The following is a 14,001-nucleotide window of genomic DNA, read 5'->3' on the forward strand; positions in this document are numbered from 1 at the left end:
GAATGGCCAATGAGTAAGGTCCAAACTCAATACGTTCACAGCCTTCCTCTCAAGACCTGAACCCAAACTGGCCTTCCACCATTCTATACACTCCAACCACAGTGAACTTCAACCTGAACTTTCCATCTAGTAGCCCATCGTGGCGGTTTGAACAAGAATGGCCACCACAGACTCATATGGTTGACTGCTTAGTCACCAGGGAGTGGCACTATCTGAGAAGGATTAGCAAGTGTGGCTTTGTTGGAGTAGGTGTGGCCATTTTGGAGAAAGTGTGTCACTGGCAGTGGACTTTGAAGTTCCAAAAGCCCAAGCCAGGCCAGTGTCTGTCTGTCTGTCTGTCTGTCTGTCTGGTCTCTCTTTCTCTTTCTGCCTACAGATCAGGATGTAGCTCTCAAAACCTTTTGCCAGCCTACCTACATGCTGCTATGCTCCCCACCATGATGATAATGAATTAACCCTCTGAAACCGTAAGCAAGCACACGATTAAATGCTCTCTCTTATAAGTTGCCTTGGTCATGGTGCCTCGTCATAGCAAAAGAACAGTAACTGAGACACCCAGCCACCTGCCTGACACGGGTAATACTAACATCTTATACATGCTGCAAGCTCCGTTGTGCCTGGTGTGGTGTTTAGCACACTTAGCTGCTCAGCAGACCTCTGTCCAATCCAGCATCTTGAAGGCTCAAGTGAAAATCTAGTTGGGCATATTTTCATCCTCTTAGGAAAATGTATCCTTGTTGAGTCAGCCATGGATGTGCGAGTCTATCTGAGGTCAATTACTCTGAGAAAGAGCAACAGAGCATCCGGGAATGAGTCCTTTCCCTGAGAGAGTTCATTCATTCATGGTCTCTCTCTTGATTGATTTTATGTGTGTATGTGTTTTACCTGCATGTATGTATGTATACCATGTATGTGCCTGGTACTTGTAGAGGTCAGAAGAGGACCTTGGACCCCCTGGAGTTCGGGGTGGTTTTCTGCCACCACGAAGGTGCTGAGAACTGAACTTGGGTCCTCTGCAGGAGCAGCAAGGCTCTTAATCAGTGAGCCATCTTTTTAGCCCACTTCTTCCTTTTCATCCCAAGACCTAGAACAGGACACTGGAAAGAGCTTCTGTCTCTCATGAGCCACCGCTCCTGTGAGCCTCTAGTCTTTCCACAACAACAGGACAACTGTTAGCACAAGACATGACACCAGGAACCAAAACAGCTGAACAGAAAGTACAAGTTCCAGGGACGACTGGAACCACGTGCACAGAACCAGCTTTCAGAAACATAATCAGGTCTCCAAGCATTTCTTGATGAACTCAGAAAAATCAGCCTTAGTTACTTAATTTCCGCGCTATGAAAGATCAGCGAAGAAGATGACTGGAAGACAGTGGGTGGCAGTGGAGGTGGGCGCCCATATCTTTTTCCCAGAGAGGCGGGAGACGCTCAAATTCTCTCTGTCCTCCTGAGAACTCACCCTGGAGCTACAGGGATCTAGTAGGAGCCTACAGAGTAACAGCTGGGCTCTGTACTCCACAAGTGCTCCATACTCTGCCTGGCTTTCAGGGAGCTGCCATTCCTGGGCTCCTCCTCTCCTTGCCTTATTCACCCTGAGCAGGGGCCTCTGTGTAACACGCCACACAGTTCTGCTCCTAAGAGGCCCTAGCTCTCACCCTCCCTGCCTGTGCTCCTCTGTCCTAGCCAAACTCACTTGGAGCCCCCCTCCACAGGAAGTCCTCTTTGATGAGCAGGGAAAGAGCTCAGGGAGAGACTAGTTCCTCCAGCATACTCCATACAGACCATTCCCTGCCTCCCAAGCAGATGCCCAGCTGTGTCCCATGCCAAGTGTTCCTCCACTCTCCCCGAGTGGGGAACACTGCCATAAGCAGCCAGCTGACAGCCCCTCAGTAGCTGTTATTTCAGGGAATGCCTAGGATGTACATACCACACAGAAACTACTAACAGATCCAGGGGACAAGAGGAAAACGAACATTTACTCCCCAAATGCCCATGGCTGGGCTCTTTCACAGAAAGGGCCTCTCTTTGTTCTTGGCAATCTTATTAATAGATAGCGTCACCATTTTACAGGCAGGAAAACTGTGGCCGGGGCATTAAGTGACTTTCCAGGTCACACACAGTGAGCAATGGAACAATGAATTTGAGTCTGCATCAGTGATCTTCTCAGAGAAGACTCTCTACTGTACTTTCCCACGTAATTCTCATTAAACAGGCTGCCATCACCTGCCATTACTGCTCTGGCCTAGGCTTTGTTCAGCCAAAACCTACTTCACAGTCACCTCCTTCCTCCCTGCATTTTTATTTTCTTCCAGTGGCATTCTGCTCCAGCCTAAAGGGGCCCTGCTGGAGCAAGATCCTGGCCGTTAGGGCTAAGTTACTTTCTAAACTGGTGAGCTAAAGGAAGTTCAACATGTGCTCATGGTAAGGGGCTGGAGGCAGAGAAAAAGGACAGTGACACGGGTCACTGTGTAGTAGCCAGTCTGGGTATGTCCCCATCACACCAGCAAAATTCTCTACCTGTGAGGACTGCTCTCCAACATGGGTCCTCTCCCCAGCCTCTCACAGCCTCTTTGAGCAAAGACAGGCTCTGGTCTCTAGAGGGCAGCAGTCAGACAACAGGGCTGGCCAGCTGGCTGGCTTTTCAAATCGGTTCTGCTTTTTAGGGAGCCTAACCAAGCGGTCTACAGGCACTTCAGGCTTCCGTAAGGAAGACTTCGGAGATCTGAAATATGTGTGGGTACTTCTCTAAAACATGCTAGAGTAATCTAGTAACAAGCTGAAAAGTAAATGTCAACTTGGTAAATGACAGCCAGTATTTTTTTTAATGTAACAGAAAACATCATTAAACGTTTGCTTTAGTGATAGTTAACACAAACCAAATTTAAGATCACAATGCAAAATATATATTTATTGCGGGTCACAGTAAGAAATCACTTCAAAGGCACTGCTTACAGTTCTGTAGACTCTAAGAGCAGAGGCCTACCACAGCTTGAACCGCTTGGCCACAGTTTAGAGGGCTGAGGACATGGCATTCCTCAGATGAAACTAAGCACCTTAGTCTCCTCAGATGAAACTAAGCACCAGGTTCCTCAGGGAGGTCATGGAAAGCCTTGCCAAGGGAGACCAGACGAGAGCTTAGGAAATGGACAGCTGTCTACAGAACTGGCTCAGCCAGGTGCTGCCTGTCTGGATTAGGGGAAAGCCAGAGCGACTAGGTAAGGGCCCTCCCACGCTCTCCCACAGCCAGCTGGGCAGGTAAGGTGATTACTCACTTGTGGCATCCAGGCTGCGTGCACTGCGTGACTTAGGTAGGTGCTGAAAAGCCTCCGGACCTACAACTGCCCGGGTTTCCTCCTCACACCCAGGAGGCCCCTCCCTGGCTGGACAGAAAGCTCCAGGTGACAGCCCTACAGAACTCCAACTGGATGTCCTGAGTGGCCTCCCTATGGGCTCACTGGGAGAAAACTATGGACCTATGGATGAGTGTTCCTGCTGCCCCACTGGTGCCCCACAGCTTCCCACGTAGTATTGCTCACTCTGGCAGCCCCACTGAAGGGCGTCTTTACTTATCTTGGGGCTGAGGACAAGCTGTGTCCTTGCCAGGGTGATTTTCTATTTGAAAGGGTAACTGATAAGAGCCTTCCTAGATGATGTGGCAGTAGCCACTGTTTTGCCACGCTGTTCCCCAAACCAACCTGGTCTCAGAGCATGGGCCTGGGCCCTGACCTTCAGCGGTGACCATTTAGGGAACAATGACTCTGGGATGGGGAGCCTCTGAGTCCAGTGGAGGTCAGAGATGGGCACTCCTTGAGATGAAATTGCTGAGTGATCAGGCTGAGTTTGAGCTCGTGGATCTGACTGAAACTTGAGGTCCCTGAGTTCAGAGATATCTTGTTCCAGGGACAATACTTGGCATTTCAGTCTTCAAAGGCATCTCCTGATATTCCTAATGATTACAGAGAAACTGCTTATCTAGATGCCATTCGGGTGAGCCAGGCTGAGCCCCGGGAGGGCCCTTATCTGTATTATTCTGGGCTATGTAAGGGCTCTTGAGAACCACGGGAACTGTTCGGTCATTAAATCGCTGGAGGATGTGGCGAGATGGCTCATCAGATAAGATCAATAGCTGCTCTTCCAGAGGACCCAAGTTCAATTCCAGGCACTCACATGGCAGCTCACAAATGTCTGTAACTCCAGTTCTAGGGGATCTGACACTCTCACACAGACATACAGGCAGGCAAAACATCAATGCACATAAAATCTTAAAAATAAATTATTTCTAAGAAACTGTTGGTGTCCTGTGATCCCTGACTAGGGGTCATCAGAGAGCTCACGTCACTCCTACCAGAGCTGGGGTTTGAGAACCCTCAACTGGTGACTGCTGTCCCCGGAAGCTCTGCCATCTGAAAGCACCGCACATTTTGACTACAGGGGTGAGGCAATCCCTTGAAGTCACTCTGGAGCTCCTGCTTGATGAGAATGAAGCATTCAACGTCTCTGAAGACCCAACAGGCCCCCAGAGGATGATCTTGCCCCTAGATGGCTCAGAGATGGCTCCTGGCTGTAGGGTAGCATCAGACCTCCAAGAGGTGGGGGGTCAGAAGTAGAAGAATGAAAAAGGACCTTAAGAGCTAGCAGCGCTCACTAGCCTGAGTGAGTGCTGACAACTATTTCACAACTCAATATGGAAATCTACCCACGCCAACATTCGCACATGCCCTCCCTTTCATAAAGACAGACTTTCTCAGAACAAGAAAGCCCCTTTCTTTTCTTTTCTGCCTCTAACAGGTGTCTCATCAGATGAAGAACAGTACTCCAGAGGCTATGACTTTAAAAACGCACACCCAGGAGCCTCAGAGGACTCCTCAGAGCTCAGCGGCCCAGGAAGGTTCCAGGGACCTGCAGAGGAGATGGTTTGTATGCTCAGCCAGAACCATCCCCAGCTCTGTTTCCCCCTTTTCACATACCCTCACAGTTGGGAAGCCAGCGATGTTGAATTCTCTGCAGACGTCGCTGTTGGACTCATCAGCACAGTCCAGGACAGCAAGATTCAATGCTGGCCTCCAGTCTGAAAGGACAAAGATAACGCCAGTAAGTGAGAGAAGCTGGAACCTTCTGTTCTTCCCTCCAAAACCCCACGGCCACTACTCCCCCAAACTCCCATGAAGGAGGTCATACTTTCTCCAGAAAATGACCTCTGAGGCTATTCCCTCAGTCTTCATTTACACAGAGCCTCACAAGAAAGGACCTATACTTAGGATGAAGTTAAATAACATGGCATGTTGCCCCATGACGGCATTTGCATTTCCCTAGTGCTTACTGGGATATGGCAGGGGCTGGAAGAGCTAGAAAGAGGAATGAGGAGTGTAGCCCCTAGGAAAAGCCTCAGTATTGCCTTTGTGCCTGAAGAGATGCCCAAGAAGCTCCCAGAGGGAGAACGTGCCTTGGGAGCTTGTATTCCCCAGAGACCTGGGTGGTTTTTGGGCACGTAGCCGAAACAGGCACAAATCCTAGGAACGGAGCAAAGCAGGAGATCCAGGAACCTTAGGGGAGAAAGCCCTAGGACAACAGTCAGGAAGACTGGTCATGCTTCCTCTTCAGGTCCCAGGCCAAGAGACTTTTCTCTGATAAAGTAATTGGTAGGGCAAGTAATGTCACAGACCAGAGATGGACAGAAAATCAGTTCATATTAAGCAACTATCCTGAGCTCTGACTCAGGTCAGAGGCACCAGGAACCATCAAAGTTACATAAAACTTAAGAAAGCTGTGGCCAATGTCAAATTAGATAGAACAGACCTCCACAATTTGGGCCACTAAAAAAAAAAAAAAAATTAGTCCTCTGGGTCAAGACATGGACTTTTTAAGCCTCACCCTATTCTATTGCTGGCTCCCCTTGGTAGCAACAGTCCTGTCTACAAGGACTGACTCCAAATCCTGTCTATTCTTCCTGAGTGTCTTGCCCTATGGAGCCATCATTTTCTTGGCCTACCCTAAGTGTGTTAGACACCTGATCTAGTTTCTTTACTTCCGTTCTGAGCTACCCTCTGAGCTGGTACAGCATCTCCCACAGAAGGTCTCTTGGGATGATCTCATACACCCTACTTCTAACGTAGGTTCTAATGTACTTCTGCTTCCCTAGCCTCTCAGCTACCAGCTAGTCTTTTCTGCCTGTGGTTCTAACGGCACTGCCCTCTACTCAATACTCCTCAGTAGTTCTGAGCATCTTCAGAAGATCTGACCTCTGTCCACATACCTAGTTCCTCTTAGCATTACTCCAAAGCAGAGCCAAAAGTTCCCTGAAAGCATGGTTCTCACTTATCTCCAGGCGCTCCCCAAAAGCAAAGGCCTCTCTGCAGCCAGCCTTTTTCACTTTCCCTGTGAACTCCCTTTGTCAGCTCCAGCTTAGCTGGGATACTACTTTCTCCCAGGAGGAGCTGCCTCATGTGCCCGGGAGTTCCAGGAGCTACATAATGACTGGTGTGCTCATCTCTTACTGTCTTTTGGAATTTTGGACCCCCTGCTGCCCAACAATCCTTATCTAGCACACAGTAGACAGTCAACGCAGACCAGGGACCCGAACACATTCTCTTTGTTTCCAGCCTCAAAGTTTTTCCTTAGTAAAGGTAGTTGGTGAAGTTAAAGCAGTCTTCTGTGATAATGCCTAAGTTCATTCATTATTCATTCATCCCTTAAAGCAGTGGTTGTCAACCTTCCTAATACTGTGAGCCTTTAATACAGTTCCTCATGTTGTGGTGACACCCCCCAAGCCACAAAATTATTTTTAATGCTACTTCATAACTGTAATTGTGCTACTGTTATGAATTGTAATATAAATACTTTTGTTTTCTGACAGTTTTAGGCAAAAGGTTTATTTGACTTCCAAAGGAGTCATGGCCACAGGTTGAGAACCACTACTTTAAAGAAAGAGCAATGTCACTCACAGAAGAGTGCACCAATGGTCACCCTTGCCCAAGCCCAGAGTTTCAAAAGGGATCATAGGCAAGAGCATGTAAGTCCTTCTGTGCCCCCACCAAAGGAAAATCAGGGCTAGTGAGATATATAGGTCATCTCCTAGGGCAGTTTGGCAGACTCTGAGCCTAGTACCTCTTGTTCTGCCTCTAGGGCAGACCTTTGTTGTGGAGAGATTTACAGGGAGGGCCCAGCCACTCTCAAGAAATACCATTAGACTCCACAGAGGGAGAGGAAAGAACAGGACGTTCTGTATCATCACACTTCACTGCCACCATTTGATGTGTCTGCCACACCCCCTTATCTGCAAATGAAGACACGGACTCAGAAGCCTCCCAGCGTGAGAGGCCTATGAGACTTGACAAATTCACTCATTCCTCTCCCCACTAGATGAGGGTCAGGGCATTACCAATTATAGTCTTCTCTTAGAGAAAGTGGCAGAAATCGTTGTGCCTGCCAGTTAAATATTCTCTATCATTGACAGAGACCTGGGCTTCAGGCTTACTTAAAGGTCTATGCTATCAGCACATGTAGTGAGTTTATTGTGTGCTCAATTTATCTAGTTTAGTGCTCTAAACAACCCGATGAGGAAGTACTAAGGCATTTATCTCCAAATCTGCTTTCTTTAACTATAAAACAGATCAGATAACCAGGCCCAAGGCATGGTAAACTAATTAACAGTAAATCTAAGATCTCAACCCAGGATTCCAGCCTTGGAGCTAATCCCTGGAATCAGAGCAGAAAAAACAGCTTCAATATTGGATTTCTAATAGGGACACAGGGAGGACAAGAATTCAGGTCAGTGGTGGAGGACAAGAAGAGAGATAATGTTTGAGCTTCCTTTTGCTGCCCTCCCCCCACCACCACCCAGAGAGGGACTCACTATGTAGCCTCGGATGGCCTCTAACTCATACAGATCCATGTGCCTCTGCTCCCCAAGTGCTGGGTTTGAAGGTATGCGTCACCAACCCAGCTTGCCTTGCTTTCTTTATACTTGGTTACCTGTAGTCTGTGAGATGAAACCGGTACCTCTTCTGAGCTGCTACAGTCTCAGGGGGTGGTGGAGGTGAAAGCCAGGGTCAGTTAGATACTGGTTAAGTCCTGACCACGGGGTGTTTTCAGGTGTCTCAATGTCAGCACCCTAAAGATCCATAATGACACATACAGTGATGGTAGGCATGGTGCACCACAGACCTGGCTGTTCGTGATTCTAGTGCGTTAATTATAATTTCCAGGAGGCCACTGGTTTGAACTGAGCAAATGCACCAGGAGCAATAGATAGAATGTAATAGAATGAACCCATGAAGTTCTATTCCACTAAGTTACCAAATTATCTGACCTCCCAAAAGATCAGGAGAAATAACACCCAACTTCACAAAAAAAGTCAGGTCAAGATCCCTTTGAGGATTGAATATCAGATATTTTTCATATCATATATTTACATCACAATTCAGACCAGAAGCAAAATTAATTGTGAAGTAACACCAAAATAATTTCATGTTTGGGGGTCACCACAACATGAGGAACCGCATTAAAGAATCCTAGCATTAAGAAGGTTGAGAACCACTGCTCTACAGCTTACAAAGAAGGTAACTACGTAATGACTAATTTTTTGTTGTTGTCCGTTTAAGTGTCTTCTTGTCCTCAGCCCTTTCCTCTGTAAAGTCACACCCCCAACTCAACACATCAGAATACTCTGTTTTATAGACTGAGACATTACAGGATTCCAGAATCACAAATAAAAGCCAGTTAAGATAGTTAAACTAGCTGGGTGGTGGTGGAGCATGCCTTTAAGCCCAGCAGAGGCAGGTGGATCTCTGCGTTCAAGGCCAGCCTAGTGAGTTTCAAGACAGTCAGGGCTACAAAGAGAAACTCTGTATTGAAAAAAACGAAACAAAGACAAAAAACAGAACAAAGCAAAAAAGACACTTAAACTAAATTTTCTTTATCTGAGTGTCGAACTGGTCCAGCACAGCGTAAATGCTCTGTCGTCAATGAGGGGGCTTTCTGGTGTTTGGTTTCTTACTCCACCCAATTCGCTCTAGTGGAGAAACATTTCCCACTACAATTAGACTTGGGCAGAATAATGTCCCTACTAGCAACACAGTAAATGGGAACCGGACAGTGGAAGGGAAGGATGGTAAAAGAGGCCAAGAGAGGTATGTTGGAATGATGGGTGAGAAGGAAACCTCTGGTGCGAATTCTGCTATGCCCTTACACAAGTGTCTTCTGGAGTTCAAGGTAGGATCACCTACTCAACTCCTTGGTTCAGGAAGAGCACTGAACCCAGAGGCAGAAGAATGACTCATGATAACCTGGCTAGCACATGGATAATCCATGTGCCTCCTCTCTGGGACTCAGATCCTCGTGGGTTAGGAGGCCAGTATGGATGGTCTCTACTGCCTGTTGCAGCTCCAAAAAAACTGTTCAGGTTCTGGACGGCAAACAGCTCTTGTCAAGAAAAATGGCCATGCTATCTCTGAACGTTAAGCCAGCCTGATCCCTTATTAAGACAGGAACACAAAACTTAGCCAAACCACCAGGAGCCAGTAAGACCTGGTAACTAGATGCTTGCTGGGTGTTAGCTCCTGACTGCCCCATCTAACCACAGATCCCTTCATCAGGCCTGCTGCTCAGTGCTACGCCATCACCACCGAGTCTGTTTCTTGCTCCCTGTTGAAGGCAGTGAGGTCATGAGATAGGCAAAATGCCTCCTCTACCGCTGACACAAGGTGGACAATCCCTGAGTCAAGGGGAGCCACAGCACTGGCTGAGCATTTTCTTGTTCATACCATCATTTGGAATCCTGTGAGGCTTTGGCCATTGGCTGTCAGGAGTGTGTTCCCATCCTATACCATACTCTGTGGTAGACATCATAGGGACGCAAGTACAAGAAGTCATCCATGCCCTCAGAAGGAAAGAAAGGCCAAGCCAACAACGCTCACTGAAGTTCATACATGCGTGTCTTACAATCTATACGAGCTACGTTCCTACATGGGTAACCCCACTTCTTTCCGCCACCACGTGTCCTGTCTATGGTATGGAGTCAGAAATTGCTAAGTTAAGAACTTCACCAGGTTCTTGCAGAGGACCTGGATTCAGATCCCAGCACGGATATAGCACCTTACAACTACGTACCAGAAAACTCAATGTCCCCTTTGGCCTCTACAGATACCAGTCAAACACGTGGTACACAGATATACATGTAAGCAAAACATTCACACAAATAATTTTTTTAAACACCAAATAGTTAAGAAAAAGGAAAAACTTCCACCAGAATTTTTATAATCATACTTTTCTGTTGATTTTTTTTTTAAGGACATGGTTTTGCTCTCTCTGCTTCGTGGCTCAAAATGTGACACTCACTCTGATATGCACTCATGCCATAATGTATTATTACCCTTGCCAAAGGCTCAAGACAACGGGCCACCCATCTTGAACTTGAACCTTCATAATCTAGAGACAAAATAAATGGAGGGTATGGAGAGGAGAAATTTCACCATCCATTTTCTCAGATGAAGATGAAAAGTCATTAGCAAAGAAAGAGCTGGAATAAGAGAAGTGTGTAACAACTTCCTAAACAAAGGCCTTGGCAACTAGCTTATCCTTCTGTGACTGTCCCTTTACTCGAATTCCTACCATAAGGAATAGGTGAACCACTCCTTCTGTCTTTTTCAAACACAGCTTCATACTGTTGCCCATTTCCCTACTATGCAATCAATGCTTTGTGACTCAACAAATATTTGCTGAATGATTAGCCAGTGAATAATAATGAAGGTCTCAGTTAGACCCAATCAATTTCTCAAACGTATGGTGAGACAACAGGAGCTTCTCTGGAGTAGAAATAGATTCCCAGAAATAAGTGTCCTGCCCCAGGGCAGCAACTTCCTGGAGAACCTACCATCCAGCCCTCTAAGAAATGAGCCCTATCCAGTCAGATTAAATGCCTAAAGCCAGCTGGCCAGGATTACCAAATGTCTTCCCAATCCCCATGGTCTTCATACACTCTCTCTCTGTTCCTGTCCATACACTTGTAGCAGCACAGGCCAGTTCACTACTATGACACGACCCAAGATTGGTTTGAGAGCAGCCATCTGCCAGCCCACAACCATCTCAGAATCTCAGAATACAGAAGTTCTCAGCAGGGAACTGACCTTTAGGTTAGGGCTAAATACGCCTCACTATTACAGGCTAACTCCAGATTCTGCTCTCCACCTATACAATCTCCCTAAAGGAATGACTCACCCCCACGGCCAAAAAGAGACCCCAGTTCCCACTGAAGCCCCCACCTCCCATTTCCCCCTGGTTTATCTCCATACACTTTGATGTCTCCATTTCCCTCTCCAGAAGTTAAGATCTGCCTTTGGTTTTTGTTTCAGAGAAGGACCACCACTCCAGGGGAGACCCTTTTTGGAAATGGTAGCCCTCGTGTAGAAAGAGGCGGTGTCAGCGCCTGGATATGCCACTCATAGAAAAACTCTGGGTTGCAAGAGGCCAAACACGTGACTCAGCTGGAAGCTAATCTCTCCCTTTAGCACTCTTAAAGTACTAGAATCTTCTACAATGAGTCCATACATTGCCACTAGAGACCTCTTAAGAGTCTCAACTTAGAAACTGCTTGGGGATTTTTATGACATTTGGACCCACATTGTCCTGATATAAGTTCCCCTCAGGGTTTCAATTCCAGAGCCCACATTCTTTCTCTCTCCTGCCCTGACCACATGTGTTGAGGTCATTAAAATAGTGTTAAGGACTGCTCATATGGATGATGGGACCAGAGAGGCATGTGGGCAAGTATAAGTTGGAGACAGAAAAAAAAAAAAGCGCTTCTATGTGCTGTTAAAAATTATGTTGGGGCCAGGCAGTGGTGGTACACACCGTTAATGCCAGCACTCAGGAGGCAGAGGCAGGTGGATCTCGGAGTTTAAGTCCAGCCTGGTCTACAGACCAAGTTCCCGGACAGCCAAGGCTACATGAAAAACCCTGTCTCGAAAAAAAAATTATTAAAAAAAAAATACCATTCCATGTGACCAAGTCTGAGGCGAAGTCTGAGAATGAACATGGAACTATTTACATCCAGCCATCAACTTCACAGAAGGAGAACTGCAGTTCTCGTTTTCCTGTCTCTAGAACGCCTATTCCCTAAGGGGCTTACAGTTCTCATCAGATAATTACTTCAGGTTAAGAGCTCTCTGCTGGTGCCTTGCCTGGCACCAAAAACCAGGGACCACTTGACAGAGAAGGGAAAAAGTCAGAAGCCAGTCCCTATGCCAGTCACTATGCCACTCCTGCCTGGCCCCTCCTCCGCAGACACTGATATCTTGGGTTAGGGCGATGTGTGCTATAGCAGGGATCTTTAGGCTGCAGAGAGGGAATTCTGTCCAGTTCGCAGTACAGTGCCTATCATTTAAGCACTCGGTATATAATAATTACCATTAATACCATGTCCCCTCATCTCTAAGTCTTAAGTTTTAAAATATTTTAACGTTCCAACAATACAGCACACCTTTAAAATCTCCACACATTTTGTGGTTTTCTTATCCTGCTATCCCTTAGGCTATAATTAAATGAATAGTGGGTCCCATAATTGGCATTTTAGAATCAAGGAAACCTGGTCTTAATGTCCAGGCCAGTGACTGGAGCACAGAGCAAGGGCCAGCCACACATCACAGGCCTACATTTAGTTTGGTCTCATGGGTTAAAGGCTAAGCTCTAAGAGAGCCCAGACTCAAGGGGAAGAGGAAAAGGAACCTAAGAAACTAGAGGTAGTTCCTCTAGTGAGGCCTGGATTGGAAATGGGCAAGCAGGAAAGCTACCGGATGAAGGCATCCCCCTCAAAGATAAGGATGAGAAAGGAGATGTGTGTATCAGCTACGTAACTAGCCATGGGGGAAGAGAAAGGTGGTGGGGGCGGCAGAATGTCAACTCTTCCCAGCGCTGTTCCACCTCAACAGCTGGGGAAGTTGGTAAAAAGGGATAGCTGGATGAGGAAGGGGTCTGCCACAAGGCTGGACTGTTGAAAGGCCCAGAGAAGAGACGGGGAACAAGGAAACCCTCTCGCAGAAGAGAGACAAAGAATTGACCCAGGAAGAACCCAGGCGCAGAGGACTGGTGGATGCCGGCCGGAGAGAACTTTAAGGCTATGAATCGGGGGAGGGAAGGGGGCTGCGTTGGGCCCAAGAAGTCGCGAGGGGAGGGGAGAGGCTAGCGGGTCGGCTGGCCGAACCTGCCGGTGGGCCGTGGTAGGCCTCCACTCCTCACCCTTCACGTCGTTGGCGAGCTCCTTCCACGTCGGAGCGAAGGCAATGCAGTGCCCGCACCAGGAGGCGAAGAACTCCACCGCCCAGGCGCTGCTGGAGCCGAGCACAGCCGGGCGCACGGTGTCGGCATCCAGCAGAGTCAGCGGGTCCGAGGACGAATAGAGCACCGAGAGCCGGGCCGCGCCAGCGCCGGGCACCGCGAGCAGCAGCGGCGGGAGCAGCAGCAGCAACAGAGACGGCGGCCCCGAGCGGCGGCCGCACCTCCTCATCCTAGGCGGCTGGAACGTCCACCTCACTCCAGTCTAGTGACTAGCTGGTCTCCGGAGGCCGCCGCGCACCTCCGGCCTCCGCCCGCGAGGAGGAGCCACGAGGCTCCGCCCCCGAGCCGGCCCCGCCTCCCGGGACCGCCCCCTGCAGGCCGCGAGCTGCCGGGAGGCGGCGCGGGAGCTGCCGCGAGCGACGCGGTCCGGGTGCAGGTCGGCGGCGCTCGCCGTTTCCCGCCGCCCGCGATGCAGACCTCGCAGCTGAGTCCGGCGACACCGGAAACGGGTGTCACCCGGGGCCTCAGGCCGCACCTCGGAGTCGCTGCAGGGGCTGGGGCGGCATTTGGACACTCTCGGCCCCCGTATCCGACGCAAGCGGAGTCGGTTGGAATGGTCATAACTGATTTATCTGGTTCCTGCAAAGTTCCAGGGGCTCCTTCCCGCAGTTTTGACAGTGGGAATTCGAAATAGGTGGGACCAGAGAGCCACGAGGTAGGAGACTGTGAT

General features: G+C 48.5%; 1 protein-coding gene across 2 annotated transcripts in view; it reads right to left on the reverse strand.

The window, feature by feature from the left end:
• Qsox1 (quiescin sulfhydryl oxidase 1) overlaps positions 1–13,595 on the reverse strand; it is a 37,829-nt gene extending 24,234 nt beyond the window's left edge. Inside the window, exons 1-2 of one of the 2 annotated variants that reach the window (XM_021660514.2) lie at positions 13,233–13,592; positions 4,970–5,070 (exon numbers count right to left, since the gene is read on the reverse strand). In XM_021660514.2, coding sequence (XP_021516189.1) covers positions 4,970–5,070; positions 13,233–13,500 — 369 coding nt within the window. In that variant the 5' untranslated portion in view covers positions 13,501–13,592. Of the gene's footprint in view, positions 1–4,969; positions 5,071–13,232 lie in introns of both variants that reach the window. The other variant, XM_021660510.2, reaches the window with a different exon arrangement.
• Positions 13,596–14,001: the final 406 nt, after the last annotated feature.

This window comes from Meriones unguiculatus, chromosome 11 (assembly GCF_030254825.1).
Source record: "Meriones unguiculatus strain TT.TT164.6M chromosome 11, Bangor_MerUng_6.1, whole genome shotgun sequence".
NCBI lineage: Eukaryota > Metazoa > Chordata > Mammalia > Rodentia > Muridae > Meriones > Meriones unguiculatus.